The 19,410-nt window shown below is 39.4% G+C and overlaps 3 protein-coding genes across 4 annotated transcripts; 1 reads left to right on the forward strand and 2 right to left on the reverse strand.

The window, feature by feature from the left end:
- Positions 1–2,247: 2,247 nt before the first annotated feature.
- On the reverse strand, positions 2,248–12,055 carry LOC117134805 (uncharacterized protein DDB_G0284459-like). 2 transcript variants are annotated; one of them, XM_033293776.1, is made up of 5 exons: positions 11,569–12,055; positions 11,434–11,512; positions 5,610–5,657; positions 2,489–5,545; positions 2,248–2,326 (listed from the first exon to the last, which is right to left on the reverse strand). In XM_033293776.1, the coding sequence occupies exons 2-4, from the start codon at positions 11,452–11,454 to the stop codon at positions 2,528–2,530; spliced, it is 3,087 nt and encodes a 1,028-aa protein (XP_033149667.1). In that variant the 5' UTR covers positions 11,455–11,512; positions 11,569–12,055; the 3' UTR covers positions 2,248–2,326; positions 2,489–2,527. The 2 variants fall into 2 exon arrangements, with proteins under 2 accessions (XP_033149667.1, XP_033149666.1); XM_033293775.1 differs by having other exon boundaries at positions 11,434–12,055.
- LOC108599803 lies at positions 8,422–9,229 on the reverse strand. The gene has a single exon (XM_017986876.2). It carries the CDS (start codon positions 9,138–9,140, stop codon positions 8,469–8,471), a length of 672 nt encoding a protein of 223 aa, XP_017842365.2. The 5' UTR covers positions 9,141–9,229; the 3' UTR covers positions 8,422–8,468.
- Positions 12,056–14,927: 2,872 nt separating the features above from the next.
- Positions 14,928–15,328, forward strand: LOC108599366. The gene has a single exon (XM_017986171.2). The coding sequence runs from the start codon at positions 15,036–15,038 to the stop codon at positions 15,315–15,317; it is 282 nt and encodes a 93-aa protein (XP_017841660.2). The 5' UTR covers positions 14,928–15,035; the 3' UTR covers positions 15,318–15,328.
- Positions 15,329–19,410: the final 4,082 nt, after the last annotated feature.

Below are 19,410 nucleotides of genomic sequence, written 5' to 3' on the forward strand. Positions count from 1 at the left end.
CATGGACGATTTTCTCGTAAAGCGTGTCGTCATGGTAATTTTCGCTAAAGTATTTTTTTGTCTTTGCGGCGACCCCCTCGTCAAAGTGGACACTTTGGGCTGCGCCCACCTTTAATGCATGGTTGACATTGTTTTATTTTCTTAACGATGCAAGATTTAAATCCGGCGCCATATCATTTTTTTCTCATTATGCGTATCATCATATCGATGCACCCTATATACAAGTTGTACAAATTTACAGCACACGCTGCTTCAATTTTTTTTAATTGAACATGCACTGAAATCCTGAGTACTGATAAAACTGAGCTGCGCCTGCAATTCGCATGTTTATGCATCTTTGTGTGTATGTGTGTGTGTGTGAGTGTGTGTGTGTGTGTGAGTGTGTGCGTAGGGCTATAAATAGTCGCCTGCAGCAGGAGGCACGTGTGCCACAATTTGGTTTTTTTTTTATCGTTGATTGAGCGTTAGCCTTTCATTAGCTCGACTTTAGGCTCTTCACTTTGTTTTTATAAGTAAATAACTATGCACGTATGTATGTGTATGTATCTATGTTAAGTAAGCTACTGCTGCTTGTAAGGGGCATTGAAATTGGTCCAAGTGAGTCATTAAGACTCAAAAGCGACGAGACTCTCTTAGCAGTTGATGTCATTAAAAAACAATTGCGTATTTCAATGTGTTGCTAAACATACTCATACGCACTGTATGTCTGTGTAAATATATTTTGGCAATTGCCAGCTGTGCTAAATAAGACAAAATGTCTTTTATAACATGTAATTTAATTTTGGTTATTTTTCGTTTTTACGCATCAATGCCGTGCATTTATTTTTGGATCTACGTTTCGGTATGACTAATGTAGGGTGGGTGACTCTACTAGACAATCATTAGAGAATCAAAAGTTGAGCAAAAATAATGTGAGTTCAAGATCATTTTAAAAATTATTACAATTGTTGGTAATTCAAATATAAGCAATTTGCTGTTAAGATCGATATATTATCAAATTTTTGCACAAAGTTGAATGCACTTTCGATTTTAATTTATGAATGTTTTTTATAGTCACATTGGCCGCACAAAATCAACAATTACACAAGAAACGTAAACAAGCGACAATATTTACGCTTGGACTGGGAACTTTTCTTTGTGTTTGTCATTTTTCACTTTTTTATGGTTCGGCAAGTCGAGCTTTAATGAAGAGCTGCCGCTGTTAACGCAGGCGTTAACCTTTGTCGGCTTTATGGCTCAAATCACGTTGCTAATTGCTCTTTGACCCATATAAGCCACATGAAAATTGGAGCGCAGCCAAAGAAGCGACACAATGTGAGGGAATTTTTGAGCGCAAGTCGAGATCTTGAGCTTGGCAGCATGTAATTAAGATCATCATATTTTAGCGCTTTGTGTTGCAGCCACAGCCACAGCCGCAGCAGCGACAGCAGCTGTAAATGAGTCACACGGCCACACTTGAGAGCTGTCATTCAAGACCGTATCTCTCGGGAGAGATACAATCCTTTAGCACTCTGGGTGTGTTGCCCTTTGCCAGGCACCCCACCCTACACACATTCATATATCGTTTAGGCTTAAGAGCACAGAGTCTGTTGTAAACTTGCGGCTTACCTGGAAATAACAGGAAAGCTTCCAAGTACTATCACTACTTTTTGTAGGGTGGTCCATGAGCTATTCAAAAAATATATTTGAGTGTGAAATTCTGGAGAATCTAAACTTTCTGACGTTAAATTCCAGGTTTACTATATGTAAATTACGTTTTGAGCACGAATTGAACTTCCGAAAACCCAAGTATTTCTGAAGGTTTTTTTATTTAATGCAGTAATAAAGTCATAAGGTCATATGTGACGCATTTGAAATATTAAAATTTCCCGTAAACCCTGACACCTTGAAGCTAAAGAGCGTAGAATGATGCATTTAGGACTTTAACTTTTATTTATAGCGAAAGCTCTTCATTTAAATAATGACGTTCCCAAAGTGAATAGCCTGATATTTTTATCGCTTACGCTATTAGCAGCTACAGCTACAAACCCAATAAGAAATCACCTATGCCCTTTGCTAACTTAGGGTAAACTTAGAGGTGTATAACATTCTTGTAAATAAACACACGCGTGGGCGATCATTTGGCGACGAGCGGCCGATAACGTAACAAGCCGGGCAGGTTGCCAAAATTGCAGCAATTGTAAGGGAAATACAAAGAGCAAAAGTGATAGAGAGAGAGAGAGAGAGAGGAAGAGAGAGAACACTTACCTGGCTGCGTTGTTGCGGCTGCTGCTGTTGTTGTATATAAAAGTTGCTCGCGTTGCCGTTCTCCAACCACTCCACATCACTGCAAGATCAAAATAAATAAAGAGAGAGAAAGAGAGAGAAAGAGAGAGAGGGAGAGAGCGTGAGTTAGCGCGTAGGCAACCACATGTTGCGTATGTAAGAAATTCACCACACAACAAAGCGAGCTTTTGAGCACAGCGGCCAAAAAGCTCTCTCTACTCACCGCTGCATTCGTTGTATGACCGGCAGCTGAGCGGTGCTGTCATGGATGCGCACCTGGTCCGGCGTAATCTCCTCCAGAAACATATTCGTTGCTGCAAAGCGTTGTGGTTGGTGTTGGTTCGCTGTCGGCAGCGCTGCTGTAGAAGAGCGGACTGAGCGGTCGGCATGCGCCGCCCAAAAGCTCGTCAATGTTTTGATGGCGCGAGATGAAAAGCTTGTCGCCCACGCGCATCGATTGCGGCACATACGAGTAGCGTGGCGGCGGAGTGGGCGGCGTGGGGGAGACGGGCGTGGATTGTGGCGCGGCGGGCATTTGAACTTTTGGCATTGGAATGTTGTCATATGGTGAACTGCAAAGTGGACGCTCGGACGGCACCGGACTGGCGCATTGACCAAGTGGTGGTGGACGGACGGAGTAAAAGGAGTTGCTGAGCTCGGCTTGATGATCAAGCTCGTCGATGGAAGCTACGGCTACTGGAGCTGCTGCTGCTGGTGGTGGAGCTACTGACAATGCTTCTTCTTCTGCTTCCTGCAGCCACCAAGCGCGTTCACCTGACTCCCAATGCTTGATAATGCGCGGCGGCGGCGTTGGAGGCGCCAGTGTCTGTGCTTGGACTGGTGGCGGCGGAGGTTCTTGCTCCTGCTGTTGCCACCAGGCACGCTCACCTGAATCTACGCGCTGCACATTGAAGAGCTTCTTGGCAGGTCCGTTCAGCCACCAGCGCTTGGCGCTATCGCTTGACGAACTGGATGTGGCTTGGGCGCTTTTGCTGGGCAGCTTGATGGTCAACTCTACATGGTGTTCATTGTTGTTTAGGTCCTGCTCCTCTGTCTGGCCATTTTGTGTAGAGTCCGGCGTATCCTCCAACCACCAAGCATCTTGCTCGGGTGAAATGCGACTACGCGGCATAAACTTGTGCTTGGGACTGTCGCTCGGCTCAACTTTGCTGCTGCTCCATTCCTCGTCTAGGGTGTTTAGCGTATCCTCTGCTAAAGTATCGTCCTCGGCCGATTCCTCATTTTGTCGTAGCCACCAATCGCGCTCCTCTCCGGAGTCTATTTGCCGCAGCTTGAAGGGCGCCATCTCTCCTTTATTATTGTAATCCAAAGCGGATGCTGTATTGATTTGTAGGCTCGTATCCTGCCACCAACTGGGCTCCTCTTCCTCTTGTTCTTCTCTGGCTTCGCTGCTAAGCTCGGTGCTGGTTTCTTTGGGGCAATGTGTGGTGCTGCTCGAGTTCGTTAAATTCGTTGTTGTATTCGTTGGTGAATTCGTTGTTGTTGTAATTGTTGTCGGTTCGTTCGTTTGAGTGTCTAAGGTAAGACTATTGTAGATAATTGGCTGCTCGGACGTTTCGCCCTCGCCACTCTCGGAGCTTTCTATAAAGATCGGTTCACTATTTGCGTCTTGCTGACGTGCGGCAAAAAAATTTGATACTTGCGAAAGCTTCTGCAGCTTCTGCAGTGAATCAGTTGCCAAAGCGTCGCTATTTTTATTATTGCTATGCTCGCTCTCTTTCTCTTTCTGCTGCTCTTGCTCTTCTTGCTTGGTAGCCTTATTGCCATTTACTGTAGCTTTCTTTTTGCCAATTTTCTTGGGACTCTTGGCGCCGCTCTTTTCGCTATCCGAGCTGCTGCTGGGCGTGCAGCTCTTATGCGCCTTCAGCTTGCTTAGCTTGCCTGCCTTCTTGGCCGAGCTTACAGATCCTTGACTGCATTCCGAGCCTGCGCTGGGCGAGCGTTCCAGCTGTTGCTCCTCGGACTCACCACCGCTGCTGGTGGGCGTCCGTGATTTTCTGGGCCTATCTGTGGGTCCCACATTCAGCGAACTTTTGCGAAAGTCCTTATTGGGCCAGGGCCATTTTGCTAGGCTGCTGCTGGAGCTTTTGGTAGGCGATTCTGCTTTGGCAGGAGCTGCAGGTGGCTTGTTCGCCAAATTCTCCACCGAAGACTGTCGACAATTGAGCCGCACTGCTTTGGGTGGTGACAGTTTGGACTTGTTGCTTGTTTTACTGGCACTGCTGTTGCTGTTGCTGTTGCTGTTGCCATTGCTCAGCGGCTTTTGCTCCTTGCTGGGACTACTAGTTGTAGTGGACTGTGGACTGGCGCTGTAGCGCAGACTGCTTATGCGATCTCTGTGTGGACTGTAGGTGGAGCTACTGCTGCCGGCGCTAAAGCGCAAATAACGCGTTGAATCGTCCAGGCGATCCGATTGTATTTCCTTTTCCACCATCTGCTTAGGTTTGGTTGAGCGCTGCACGGTTTTCTCTATTGTCTTGGCTATGTCCATGCGTCGTGTACGTTGCACTGTGGTGCTGCCCGGTGGTGTGGGTGAGGTGGCTCTGGTAACTACCAAGACACTCACAAAGCTCTCAGCTGACTCTGACTCCGTCTCTGCCTCTGCGTCCTGTTTTGCTTCTTTTCCTTCCCCATTCTTTTGTACTTTATCTTCGCCCTTCTCCAGCTCTGTTGTCCGCAATTCCTTTGCCTTGGCTCTGCTGCTGGCAGTTCTGGCATGGAAATCACTTGTCGTCAAATAAGATATAGACTTATCCACCATGTCATGTCCATTGAGTCTTGTCGCACTTGCATAGCGACTGCTGTAACCATTTCTATTGCTGCTGCTGCCGCTGCTGGTGCCACTGTTGCTGCTTCTGTAGCTAGTCCCACCCAATTTACTTCTTGCGCTTTCCAACACTGGACTCGGATCCCGTGACTTGGACTTACATCGATTCGTATGCTCCAAGGCCACGGGACTAGGATCCCTTGATCGTCCATATTTGCCCAACCTGCTGCTGCTACTGGTGCTACCCACGCCTGTATATCGTTTGATGGGACTAGTCCTATCACTACCCGCTGGTGTCTCCTTGGCATTAGACTTGGCTGCGCTGCCATACCGACTGACATAGCTGCTGTTGCTGCTGCCCACTGGCGTTGTGGTTGGTGGATCACGTTTTATGCGATAGGTTCCACCCGAGAAGGAGGGTCTATAGGCGCTGGGCGAGGCAAGCGAACTGTAGCGTGAGGTGCTGCCGGGTAGATCGGCGCCTATGCCATACTGTAAGAATAAAAGGTTCGTATAAGTTTACATTCAATTCTGTAATCAAGTTCATAAAGCTTACCGTGCTGCTGGATTTGTAGGAGCTGCCCAGATTTGATTTCCAAGGTGTCTGTAAATTGTTTGGAAATTGGAAATGCATTAATATATTTATGCTGGGGCCAATATATTCCAATAAATTCTGCATTCCAAAGGCTAGCTCTTAGCTTTGTACTTGGCATAGTCACATTCAAAATTAAATTTGATTTGCTTCGTCAACTTTGACAAAATACCTTTTAATAAATTACGGTTTCAATACAAAACTGGTAAATTTCGCTGGACTCTGCGTAAAAAATCGTAATATTAGTCACAAAATTAATTTCTGATAGTTCTTGTTATCGATAATTAATCATGTTTTAAGTGTTTTTAGAGCGCCAGCTGGCAGTCCTAGAAAAATGAAATTGATTGATTGCTGCACTTGCTATGATTGTTACCCCCACCCACCTCCACCCATGCATGGCCCAGCTGCATCGACAGATGCATTCGACAATTATTCGCACGCACAATTTCCGAACACAACAAACGAGCGCTGGCAACATAACATGCCCATCAACACTCCCTTCCCCCACTCAAAGCAAGCGACCCCAATGCGGCCCTCGGCCCGTTGCTTGAGGGACCAGGCAAAACGCTTTGAACTCGCCAAACGTCAATGCGCCTCGCGTTTCTATACACTTTGACATTTTTATAAATAATTGAAAAGGGTATCATTTAAAAAGGGAAAGGATCCCATGTCTGTCTTTCCGTCTGCCTGTCTGGATGTATGAGCGACTAATTCTCAGCAACTAATTGAGCTACAGCAACCCAATTTTATGTGTCTGTGGTCCTACACCCGAGCCAAACTGCATATATAAATTTTTTTATCTCCTCCCTCCCTCTCACGCAAATTAGAAAAAAAAAAAAAGGATTTACGCTTTATCATGTTCTCGACCGATTCCAAAAATATCAGAACGATTGGGCTCTGTTCGTTCGTATGAGCTACCAAAATTCGAAGACTTTAAGAGCTCTGTCTCAATACGGTATGTAGACACTTCTATTTGCAAGCAGTACTCTAGCGGTTTTATTTTAAATTCAAGAAACATAAGCCTAATTATATTATCACGATCGGATCGATAATTTCTGGCATAATTAAATTTTAAAGCATATGTGTGTCTCCTAATCAAAGTGTATCAAAAAGTTGGCTGCGCCCAACTTTAATGCGTTCTGGCTTCCACCCCTAGAACAGAAAAATTGTTCTTCATGCGCGTGTCTATTTCATTTTCAATTAAGCGGCGCTGTATTACGCGCTTTTCAATTAATTTCGACGTGTAAACAGATTCATTTCGATTATTTCAACATCTGCGTACTAATCGCCTGTACGCCGTAAACTTGCGCCCTTTACGGTTTCATTATGGGGCGACAAGGCATATCATTCGATCGTGCAACAAACAGAATTCAATCTACGATACATGCATATGTATGTGTTGGCTTTTAATAGTTTTTTGGCACAGCAGAAACAAAAAACTGGCAAAAAGGCCAAAAAATAATGCAAAAGACAGACAGTAATTAAACTTTTAAATAGACTTAGTAAGATGTATACAATTGTACATATGTTTACATTTAATACATAAATAAATAAGATCAAAAAGTTAAAAAAAAAACAGAGGACATATGGGGGTATTGTCAGTTGTTTCCGTTTAATTATCATTATCATTTTAATATGATTATTTAAGATCATTTGTTGTTTGTAAATTGCTGAACTATTATTGAAACTGTCAATAAACTCAAACAATTTACATCTCCGAAATGTTTAGTCCTAAGCGCAATTCCTAAACGCAAATGGTGCTAGAAATTCCACATGATGATTACTAATTTGTCCCAAATGAAGCTTAACGGCATTCGGTGTTCTAGCTGGCGCCAAACAGCCAACGCCCCAGACACACACACACACACACGCATAGCTCACACACCTAAACACACAACCAAATGACATGTATCATAAAAAATATCGTATATTGTCTTAGTATATGCTCGGGCAGCTCCTAAGTACTTTAAGTGCCGGTCCGGTCGCCCAGTGCGTTAGACCAGAAGGGCGCCACTGGCTGCAAATTGTTTTTATTGTTGTTGCTGTGGCTTTCTGCTCAGTGAAATGGAATGCCAAACACAAATAGCAACCAACAATGTGCAAAACAGAAAACAAATGCAAAACTACGAGCTGGGCCACAGTTTGAATGCCATGTGTACTTTTTGTCTCTCTAAAGTTTTGACAGCCTTATTATGCAAACTCAATTATACGAGAGAAAGAGAGAGAGAGAGAGAGAGAGAGAGAGAGTGAGAGAGAAGGAGAGATTGTGTGCTGGCAGGCGTTTCATTTAATGTGAAACAGTCTGTCTTATCTGTCAGTGGCCAAAGCCTTTCAAATGGAGCGAACAAATGTGTAAAGTATACAAGTTAGCAATTTCTATTTTATGAACTATATGTACACAAATTTAATTTTTTTTAATTTTAGATTTAGTGTAAAGTCAGATCGTAGAACCAACTTCAATGTAGACTTATAGACTTAAGCAGATATTTCAAAGTTTTTGTAGATCTAAGATAGAATTCGAATGCATAAAAATGCTGTTAGCAGTAGTAATTTTATGCTGGCCTTGATGACTTTTGCTATTTATATGGAAGCACCGATTGCCAGTATTGGATTTGGACACACCCTTTTAGATTAGACGAAGGAGAGACCCACCATAAATTTTACATTGCGTCGCACTAAAAAGAGGTTCAGGACTTTATGTGACGACTCCTTTATATCTGAAATCACTCTGAGAACTAAAATCAAACCTGAGCCTACCATATTTAGTATCAGTGTCTAGCTCAAATGGTCTCTTGTATTTGGTTTACTACACAGTTTTAGTTATCAGAATTCTTTGGCAGAATTTTCTTGTGAAGACTGCGGCGATTTCGCCAGCGAACCCAGTAGGCCCAAATCTCTAGTCTCTGGCACAAATGGATCCCAGACAGGCGGCTTGATGGGATACTTCTCCATGGCATCGCGCATGCCACGCATGCCCAGCTCCAAGGCGCAGTTGGCGGTGCTGCGCACCGCAGGCTGCTGCGTAAAGGGGCCATTGAAGTGCACATAGATGTCTCCCTGGCTGGCCAAATCCAGACCGAATGTGGTCAAGTCCTCGCCCGTGCACAGCTGCAAGGCATTGACATTGCTGGCTGTGGCACGCAGGTTGTTGACCAAGCCGGCCATGCCAAAGCTGTCAGTGCTGGCAGCAAGTGATAGCGGCGGCGTCGGCGTCGGCAACTCTTCAGACGACTGCGCTGGTTGCTGTTGCTGCTGCTGCTGCTGCTGCTGGAAGAGCACATCCGTGCGCTGGCCAAAGACATCGGAGTAGGTGGGAAAGCAGGGCAGCTGATTGTGCAGCTCTGGAAACAGTTTGTATTCCCAGTTGTTGGTTGGAATGGGGGGCAGCAGCTCGATGGGCGGATCCAGCTCATCGCTTTTACTTTCGAGCGGCTCCTCTTGGCTGCCTTGGCTTTCGTCGGGCTCGTCCTGTTGCAGAGATAGCAGCGGCTTCATCCTTGCAACGCAGTCGACGACGTCGTGGCATTATTTAGGTATTTCGTTTTTTATTTTGTTATACTGAAACAGAACTCTTAAAAAAATGAAAGCGACAAAATCGAAACTCTAGCAGCGCCTACTCTTCCTTTTGGAATTCACATTTTTCATGTTTTACAAATCGTTGACGCGTTCACACTTTGTTAATTAATTAGACAGCCAGAGCTAAGTGGCAAACTTGCCCACTTATGCGTCTCTCTCTCTCTCTCTCTCTCTCGTAAATATTTACAACTTCCTTTTTGGTCATAAAAATCTTGTACAAGCGACATTAGACTGCAGTCGGCGTTATACAAACGACTGTGTGGAAACGTGGAAATAAAAACAGAATTATATTCTTCTACATTTGTAGCTATAAAAATAAAATTGTTAAGACTTGTTGTTGCACGCATAAATTGTTTAGTTTATTAAGCGCCTGCTTCTTCTTTTTTTTTGGGTGGAGAGAGGCACCAAATCTTTAATTGATTTATGCTTTGGGTAGTTTAACAGCTTGCCCTTAAGTCGCTCAACTTGACACCTCTTCAACTTGGGGAGCACTAAAAGAAAGGATTGCTGGGAAATATACACATGTCTATGTCTAGTAACAATTTAAAAGGGCAGGTATTATTGTAAATTTAAGCCAAGAGATTGCGAACTAAAATGAAATGAAGGCTTTAAGTTCGTGTCCATTTATAGTTTCAAATTTTATTGATTTAATTAAAAGATTACTAAAATACAATTTTTGCCCGTCGTATGTCAGCTAAATATTCTTTAAGGTAAAAATTAATAATTGTTAAAAACAATTGGACATTTTTAGGAAATGTGTAGGTATCAACATGTCTTTTATAAATAATTTATTGAAAAGATAAACCCAAGATACACACCCGAATATCCTAATGAGCAATCCTTTAGTCAGACAAAATGTGTTGCGTTTGTTCGTCAAAATATTAACACACATACACATACATAAAAACTTAACGCAAATACTTCATACTTATATACAGGCTTACCGTTATTGTAAGCCATTTTTAATTTATTACATATTTTTCATAGACATTTAGCTAAGGCTAAAGGCCACTGAAAAGTGGGTTAACTTAGGTGATTTTCGACAACAAATAGCAAAAGCGTTGACTTAATTGGACCTAAAAAATAAGGGAAACGTGTCTCTCTTATTCAACATGCATTGGATGAAAAGAAGCTAAAGGGACCTACGCAGCAAATGCTTAACAAAATGGTTCGACAGGATCAATTCGGGCATTGGCCTGTTTGTACTGACTAAAGACTGCAAGTATCCAAACTGCACTGCATTCTTCCAAACGGAGTGAGAAAAATGTGGTGTTTTCTTATGCTTCCATTGTTTGGTGGTGTTTTCTTATATTTCCATTTAAATCAATTATATTATATAAATAAATTAATTCAAAATTATGTAAATGTTTTTTGAATATGAAATGCATGCTATGGGGAAGTTTGGGAAGAACTTTCTCCTTAAACACATTTGGGGCAGAAATGCATCAAACTAAAACCGAAATTTAATAAAAAAAAAATTAAATTCATTTTTCATCATGTCATTAAAAGCGATATAGAGTTCTTAGAATGATTATCATGGAATAAATAAATAGAATGGTTCAAATTTATTATTAAGTTCTCAGAATACAATAATTGATTAGTTGATTGATTGATTGATTAGTTTTTTGTCAACATTATTTTTGCATTTTAACAAATGATGATAAGTGATATGCCTTAATCATTTATATAAGAAAAGGATTTGAATCAAATTGCAAAAAAGAAAAAAACAATTCGAAATCAATTGCGAAAGCCTCAGCTCAACAGCAGATTGAGAGTGAGATTTGAATTTTTTTTTATTGTGTTACTATATGTATTACTATTGCTGAAATTGTTTATCATGGAACTGGGCCATTAACACCATTGAACACCGCAACAAAAAAGCAGCCAAAAGCGTTTGGCAAAAACAACAAAAGGGAGAAGGCGAAACAAAATAGCAACGAAATACAATGTAACAAATGCTTAGAAGCGTAATTGTGTGTAGGTGTGTATAGAATATTGTGCACATGTGTGCAGGTGTGTGGGTGCCAGCATAGACTAGATGCTAATAGTACACATGAGCAACAAATTGAAATAAACAAAAAGCCAAAGTTTGCAAACAAAAGTGTTTTTTTCAATGGAATTCAGCAGACACAAGAGCAGTGCAATAGATACACAGCCATAGCCAATAGACATAGACAGCAACTAATTGTTGGCATAGAGAGTATTTACTTACATAACTGCGATAGGATGACATGTTGATTACGTTGATTTGGCAGCCAAATTAATGCGAGCCAATGAATTGCGTTTCAATTCTGTTTAAATTCAATTAATTAATTTCAAATGACATTTGCAGTTGAAAGTTTCTTACACACTTGCGCGCACTTTAATTCAATCTATGGTATTTATCTTTCAGATACAGATACAGATACAGGCAGCGATTGCAAGTAACTGAGAAAATGAATTGAATACATTTACTGGCGTTGGCTAAATATATGTATATTTATAAAAAGCCTGCACTTTGATTGAAGACACGAAACAGTCTCTCCTTTGCCACTTTACATAATCCACAGAGTTTTATTTTTCCTTATCCGTTGCCGTTGCTGTTGCCGTTGCCGTTGCTTGGTTGCATGCAACAACCGAACCCAACCCGGCTAAGTTCTGGCTCTATAGCAAATGCGACACGTCACAGAGCGTTTTATTTATGCGCTAAAATGAAATTTTTCTTTTATTTTCTTCTTATTTTGTGTGCTACGCTTTTCATGCTATTTTTATTTCACTTTTAGCAAAAGTCTATCTCGGCGTCTCGGCGGCCGAACGCGTCAATTTATTCTTCTGTGCGACTCGGCGCGTTGACAAAGGAAAACTGCGCCCGGCATGCTGTGGAAAATCTCTGCGCTGCGAGATTTTTCATAGATTTTACGTTGCGTGTATAGATAGTAAATATATTTTCGGCACGATCGTGTGTATTCGCGTCGCTCTCTATCTCTCTAGCGCTCTCATGTGCTCGAGAGAGCTGCGCCCGTTGCGTTTTTAAATTGCAAGCATCTACTGAAATAAATACAACATATTCTCAATCTGTCTGTTTGTGTGCGTGTGCGTGTGTGTGTGTGTGTGTGTAGTGTGTTGTAGTGTGTCATATGGGCACGCGTATAGCTGGCAAAAAAATATATCGGACGACCGGCTATATGTAAATAGTCAGGTCAGACGCTCATTTTCGCTCAGCGTTTATTGCTCGATTTTAAATTTAATTTTATTTAAATTCACTTTTGATCATTTCATTTTTTTATCATTATTAAGCTATATTCGCATGACTAATCAAGTGATTGTTTTGGTTTAATCATATGACAGGATGACAATTATTTGCTACGACTAAAAATAGGTTAATATTAAACAGAAATAGATTTATAAAAATATGAATTTTAATTTTGAGCAACATCCAAAATGCGACAAATATTAGCTTCATATCTTTATAGTAGAATTTAAGCCAAGATTGATGCGATTGTATGGCCATAATTTCCTTAAATGTCCCACCCAAAATATAGCCACGTAGATAAGGATACGGATTGCTGACAATTGGACTTCACACATTTTCGCATTGTTCGACCCTCTGACTCTCAATGTTCGAACTATTAACTTTTCCTTGCTTGAACAGACTGTCGTATTTAAATTTTAGGCTTTCGCTCTAATAATTTACTTGATACTTTACTTTTGTACATTTTAATTAACCCTTGCATCTTGTATATAAATTTAAGAATGCGACTCCTTACACAACAACAAAAACAACAACTGGCAATAATTTATCAAACACAAACCACATGCACACTCGAACTGATCGCACTCAGTGAGTGACTGTAATAACGACAGCAACTACATATGATCGGATCTGTATGTGATATTTATTTAAAACACAAAAGTTTCTTACTGAGCATTTAATTGAAATAGGAATATGCCAAAAATGTTCGAAGAGTGTGCTGCGGTCATAAATCAGATAATGCGACAATGCAGGCACTAAATTGCCCGAAAAGCTGTGAAAAGTGAAAAGTGTGGGGCATCAATAGCTAATAGCTCGGGTAGCTGGCAAAACTGCCTCGACACTTTGACGAGAGACATGCAGTGGATTGCAATGAATACAATGGGCCACATATTGGAGGCCTAATCTGACCCAGCAACCCAACGGCCCAACGGCCGACAGATACAAATAGCTTTCAACGCTGCATTAAAAAAAAAGTATAAATGAGCGGAGGGTGCATTTCGCATGCTTGCCACAAAAATTATATATATATTTGTATGTTGTTGTTGTTTTCTTTTTATTTTTTTTTGTATGCGTGCAAGACGCCAACGCAAACAAATAGAGCAAAACAGCTAGAGAATGAATTTTTTCGGGTTGGCCTCATAAAAAATACACCGACAGCTATAAAAGTCAGAACACCGACAATTCCCGGGTGGAGCTGCCTCAGCTTCAGCCTCTGCCTCTGCCTCTGCGGTTAAATCGGTGCAACATGCGCCTGACTGACTGACTACCTGCCCCAAAAACTGCTGCATGTGCCCAAGCGCAGGTCTTTTAATCATTTCTATGAATTTTTCGCGTTGCATGGGTGTGAGGCAGAGAGCTGCAAGTGCTAGATAATAAAATTAATGTGGCAAGCTAAAATGAGGGGTGGTACCTGAGCAGCTAAAATTTATACATCGATTTGTTTGGCAGCTCAATGGGCTTAAAACAAATTACGCATACGCAGCGTGGGCTGCTTTGAGCTTATGATTGGTGCATGGGATTTTGCCAACTGTTCAGTTAGGAACTTATTAACATAGAGCAAAGGTCAGTCTATATTGGTGCCCAAAGCCTAAAACGATTAGTGCTATTTAATTGATATCAAAAGTAAGTATAGAAATAAATTTTTCTTGTAGTTTAAATTGTTCTGTTACAACTTTAAGCAATTAACCAAGTAAAAGGCAAATATTGATTCCATTAATTCCTGTCGCAGCTAAAAATAATAAAAAATATAACGCAACTGGCAGTCAATAGATCTTTTGTTGTCTTACTTTGTTTATGCTTTGCTTATACAATTTTCGTATTTACACAAAGAAGAAATTCACGCATTTGGCATCAAGTTTACATTTACGGCGGTTGTTGCAAGACGCACTTCTTATGCTTTAGCCTACAAAAGTCTCTCAAGCGTTGCGCTCTTCTGTGTGCCAATATTTAATTTAAATATTGTTCTTAACCAGCCTCACTTTCGGCATTCAGAAATGTGTTGCAATCTAAGACGCTTTTGTTAACAAACTGTGCGCTACTTGATGTGTTTTCATAGATTTATATTCAAGGTTATTACATTTTAGTATGCAGGCTGGCTGGAGTGCCCAACAGACACGCACACAAGTATACAAGTATGCATATTACGTATACGCCTAGCGCGCGATGAAGTTAAAGCGTGTTTGTCTATGTTTTTATTTGGTTTCTTTATGCTAGTCTTTGGGCATTTGAAGAGGCATTTTATGTGGATCTTTCAAGTGGCAAACTGACACAGTTCGCTGGCTAGTATTTGTGTCAAAAGTTGTTGGGGGATAAAAGAATATATTTTTTGGTAAGAATTTCAAATCTATTTGTGTGTAGCCAAAGCCGCCAAAAGCTTTTTCGCAATATTTAGTTGAAAAGTTCGGCAAGCATTGCCAGCAGCAAAATTGGGGAAAAGCCCAAAACGAAACCTGCGAGAAAAGCAAAACGCAGCAGCCAAAACAAAAATAAATTGTACACTGTGTAAAGTGCAAAAACTGAATAAATTACCTAATTAATACTAAGTTTTAATATAAACTCAATAAAGCTGTCAACACAACAATATGGCGCTACTTCTGGTGCATTTGCGACGCCTCATCTTGCTCCTTAGTGTGGTCTACCTCAGTGGCTCGGTATTCCGTCGTCTCTTCACAGAGCGTCATCATGCCCATGTGTTGCAGCGGAATAATGGCTTTGGCGATATCGGTCATCGGTGCAGCTGGACAAAGGAAAGGTTTCATTTTCAATGGTGGGCTTATATTTACACTTGCTATGCCTATGTGATATTGGTTAATTATGTGAATATGCGGCGTTTAACCAATTTAATAGAATTCTTTCTTATTTGAACTAAATTAGTTTAGGCTAATTGATAATTAATGTTAATAAAGTAATGTAAAATTAAAGTAAACTGTTTTTGTTCAAGTCTTTTACTTAAATAATCACAAGGTAGAGCTCATTACTTGGTTTCTCTCTCAACGCCATCTGTGGGCGCGTAGCCTAAGCAGCTTGCTTGCTCTTGCTACGATCGAGTTGGTTTGTGCACTGGCTAAAGCTCTGCGGCGAAATTGATAAGGCCACAACGACTTGTCTAAATCACTTTAAATTGAATTACAAATACATATAATAGCCAAAATAATAATTTGCTTATTTTAAAATTACTTGGTGCAACACGAAATCCAAGTTTGGCCTTAATAGGGCATTTTTAAATTATTTAAGCGCATAAGCGCATAAAAATATAACGAAAAAAAATTTATACTAGAAGGATGAATGAATGGATGGATTAACATATAATTTTGCAGAAGTCTTTTTTTTTTATTTTGGTTCTATTTTTAAATACTTATTATAATTATTTGCAATTGGTGGACCTTAATTCAATCATAGCCCACCATGTGGATTGAAATCAGGCGCATATAATTAGAACAAATTTTAAATGTGATTAATAAACACAAAGTAAATAAATTTATTTGGTTGAGCAACAGTCTATTCAGATAACAAGTGACGCAAATCAGCAAATGCATTCAAATTAAATATAGATGTATTTCAAATTTAATTTAATCAAAACCAGCTGCATACCTTAAATAAATATCACATTAAAAATCAAATTTGTTGCTGAAGATTAAACGCTCTCGATCATAAAATTGTGTCAAAAGTCAGCTAGATTGAAAAATGCACGAACATAGTTAAAATAGAAAAATTCATGTATATAAATTATATACATATGAATTACAACAAATCTTAAACTAGAAACTATAAATGTTTATAGCATTTAATGATCTTTGGCAAGTTCACAAAATCAACGAAGGAAAATCGTGTAGATTTGTTTTTATTTTTCCTTTCTGCTATTTTGTATGATTCATGAGTTTTGTCACGTCACTGGGGCCTAGGCTATGAACATACTATATGGTAGCTGTATTAAAGAAAAAAATTCAAGCATGTTTTTTTTTTTTGCGAGATAAATGTGGCAAAGAGTATGCGCTTTTGCCTATTGATGTGTGAATCAGCACAGTTTTAGTTCGGAAATGAGTTTTTCACTGGCTTTTCAGCTTAGGCGCCACTTGAACTCCACTTGGCCTAAGAGTCAAGTGAGCTGCTTGAACTAAGCGTCGTGCACTTATGGAAATGTGCTGCCAACACCTTAGAATACATTTAGCTGTCTATATATAGACTGCATAGCAGACATGCGCCGCAGTTGAGTGTGAATGTGTGTAAGTGTGTGTGACTGACTTATCATAACACAATTGACCCAATTTTTCTGTGAGCGGGAGAGTGGGAAATATTTCGCCCAGCACTGACCTCAACAAACTACACCCAGCAAAAAGAAGACGAGGAGTCAGGTAAATTGATAAATATAACAAATATTATAGATAAAATAAATTAATTTTTTATTTTTATTTTTAGATATACAGAACAGATAAGAACAGGATAAAGATGCTTACAGGAGTCTTAACTGGGTACCTCCATACCTACCGCATGGCAAAATGGAATGGTGGAAGAAGAAGAACCCCTCCTTTGTAGCTGCCCAGCACTTCACAGTAGGCGTCACCGATTATTCTCTTCTACGAGGAGCTGGGTAGCCTCACTGTGGAAAAGTTGGGAACCCTGGCCCAATTTTGTGACTCCAGTGGAGCACCCAATGCATCCAGAAACGTAACCCATCCTCAAAACATCCTATAAAGTACCACTTACCCCATCTATTTCTATTCAGGCATCAAAATGGGCCAAGGGGCCTCTGGGTGGAAAGCCTATTTACCCTAACCTAAGTATATTTTCTAAACTCTGTTGTAACTTTCATGCAGTTAAATTTATAAATTGATTTCAATTGTTAGTTTGATAAACATGTTCGAGTTGTATTTTTATTTTTAGCTGTCTTATTTATCATTTGTAGCGCTTGCTACATATTCGCCAACTTATTTTTAAAATATTACACATTCCAAAAAGTGGCAAACATATAAGCACACACACACACACATACACACCTCGAAACACCCTCAAGCAAATTTCTATATCTCTTGAGTGTATCGTACATAGAAAATAAATAAAATTATGGCCAGCAAGCTAGGCGCTAAGTATCTAGAAAATACGAAATGCTGGCCAGTTATATATATAATATATACACACTACTATAGTCTATGGCGTGTATATGCACACTCAGGTGAAATGTGTGTGGAATATGTACAGAAAAATAAAAACTAGCAAAGAACACAAGAAAACAAAACTGAATTCAGTTGCTAAAAATAAGCGAAAAATCATTTTTAAACATACATATAAACTTTTAGTATACCTACACACAGGTGTAGGAAGCTTGCCGCAATCGAGTCAATTGCTTAAGCACTCAAAAAGCTTTTTTGGAACACTCAAAATATATAGAAGACATATTCTTACAAGCTATATGTATATCTGCCTTCAATTGTCAGCCCATTAAAAAAACTATTGTAAAAATGACAGCCCATGCTAAATGGCTAATGAAAAGCAGCTAATGAGCAGGCCAACAATTATGTTTATATGTATAGAGCATTGCCAAGGATTCACTCAATATATATATATGTACGTTTGTCTGTCTGTCTGCCTGGCCTGCCTTGGTATATCTTATAGTGTCTCGAGTTCTTTGTTTATTTATTTATGACACAGTCATAATAATTTTCGTTGCCAAAATATTTTTAGCAGACAACGATTTCAAATTCAACTGGCCGGCATGCACATGATCTTAAATTTATAAAAATTAATGCAAGTTTAAATGCTGCAATTACAATTCTTCTATTGTCATAAATGATGAGCAAACACTTCCACTACATAAGCCTCAATATATTTCAAATTTTGCACAATGCCACACAGAATTGAGTCGATCCTTGTTAAGAAGTTAATTCGGATTAGATTGAAGAAGTAATTTCCGCTTAATAAAGATCACAACTGTATTCATTTTATTATGAAAATATATTTAAAATTTTATAGCAAACTACGAGTTCCATAAGCTTACCAATTTTGGAAAACTTAGCTTCATCTTAATCCATTCATAGCAATTACTTAACCATAATGAATTGTAACTAAATACAAATAGTAAATCTTAATAACGGGCAATGTATACTAAGAAGAATATTAGATGGCAGTTATATATATTTATGATCTAATATTACGTATATAGTTTCAGAGTAATCCATGTACAAACAATCAGCTAATGCCTATCGGAGGTGGCATATCTACTGATTGTGGCTCTGAAATCTCTAAAAAAAAAAATATATGGCAGCATAGAATATATAAAAAAAAGAATATATATGTAAATGTAACAAAAAAAGTTAATGTATAATTTTTAAGATTTATCGGTTGTAATTTTAAGTGAAATTAAAATGGAGTTTCATGACAGCTCTGTTATGATATCAGCTGAATCACCTTTTGTTCCTCTGCTTATGCACAAGCAAATTGCAAGTATATATTATATAATTAATATATTCGCAATATTATATACATATTAAAAATGAAAATTATTTATTTCGGTGGATAGCTCTGGCTTTTCTGAAAGAAAGCGACGGACAAAAATTTAAATAAAGCCACATTTGACATTTTTCATATAAAATAAAACAAAAGTCTGGCTGTGTGTCTGTATGAGCAACAATAACTTACTGACCATAAAAGCTAGAGACACCAAATTTGGAATGAAGACACTCTTATTTGCAAGCAGCAATTAATTTAATTGAGTTTAGCACGGCTCAAAATTTATGCAGCTGCTAAATGTGAAAATATTTGCATAGTTTTTACTGCTCAATTGTATTAATTTTAATGCATTGCTGCTGCTATTTAATTTATTCCTGTACCAGCGTGACAATTGTGCAATTTAATAGCGATTTAATATATATATATATATCATAAATTATTCAGTCTCAAGCAGATTCTAAAAAGTGTTAGAGATTAGCTTGTATAGGATTTGCTAGGATAATTTGACGGAGA

This window comes from Drosophila busckii, chromosome 3L (assembly GCF_011750605.1).
Source record: "Drosophila busckii strain San Diego stock center, stock number 13000-0081.31 chromosome 3L, ASM1175060v1, whole genome shotgun sequence".
In the NCBI taxonomy this organism is placed as follows: Eukaryota; Metazoa; Arthropoda; class Insecta; order Diptera; family Drosophilidae; genus Drosophila; species Drosophila busckii.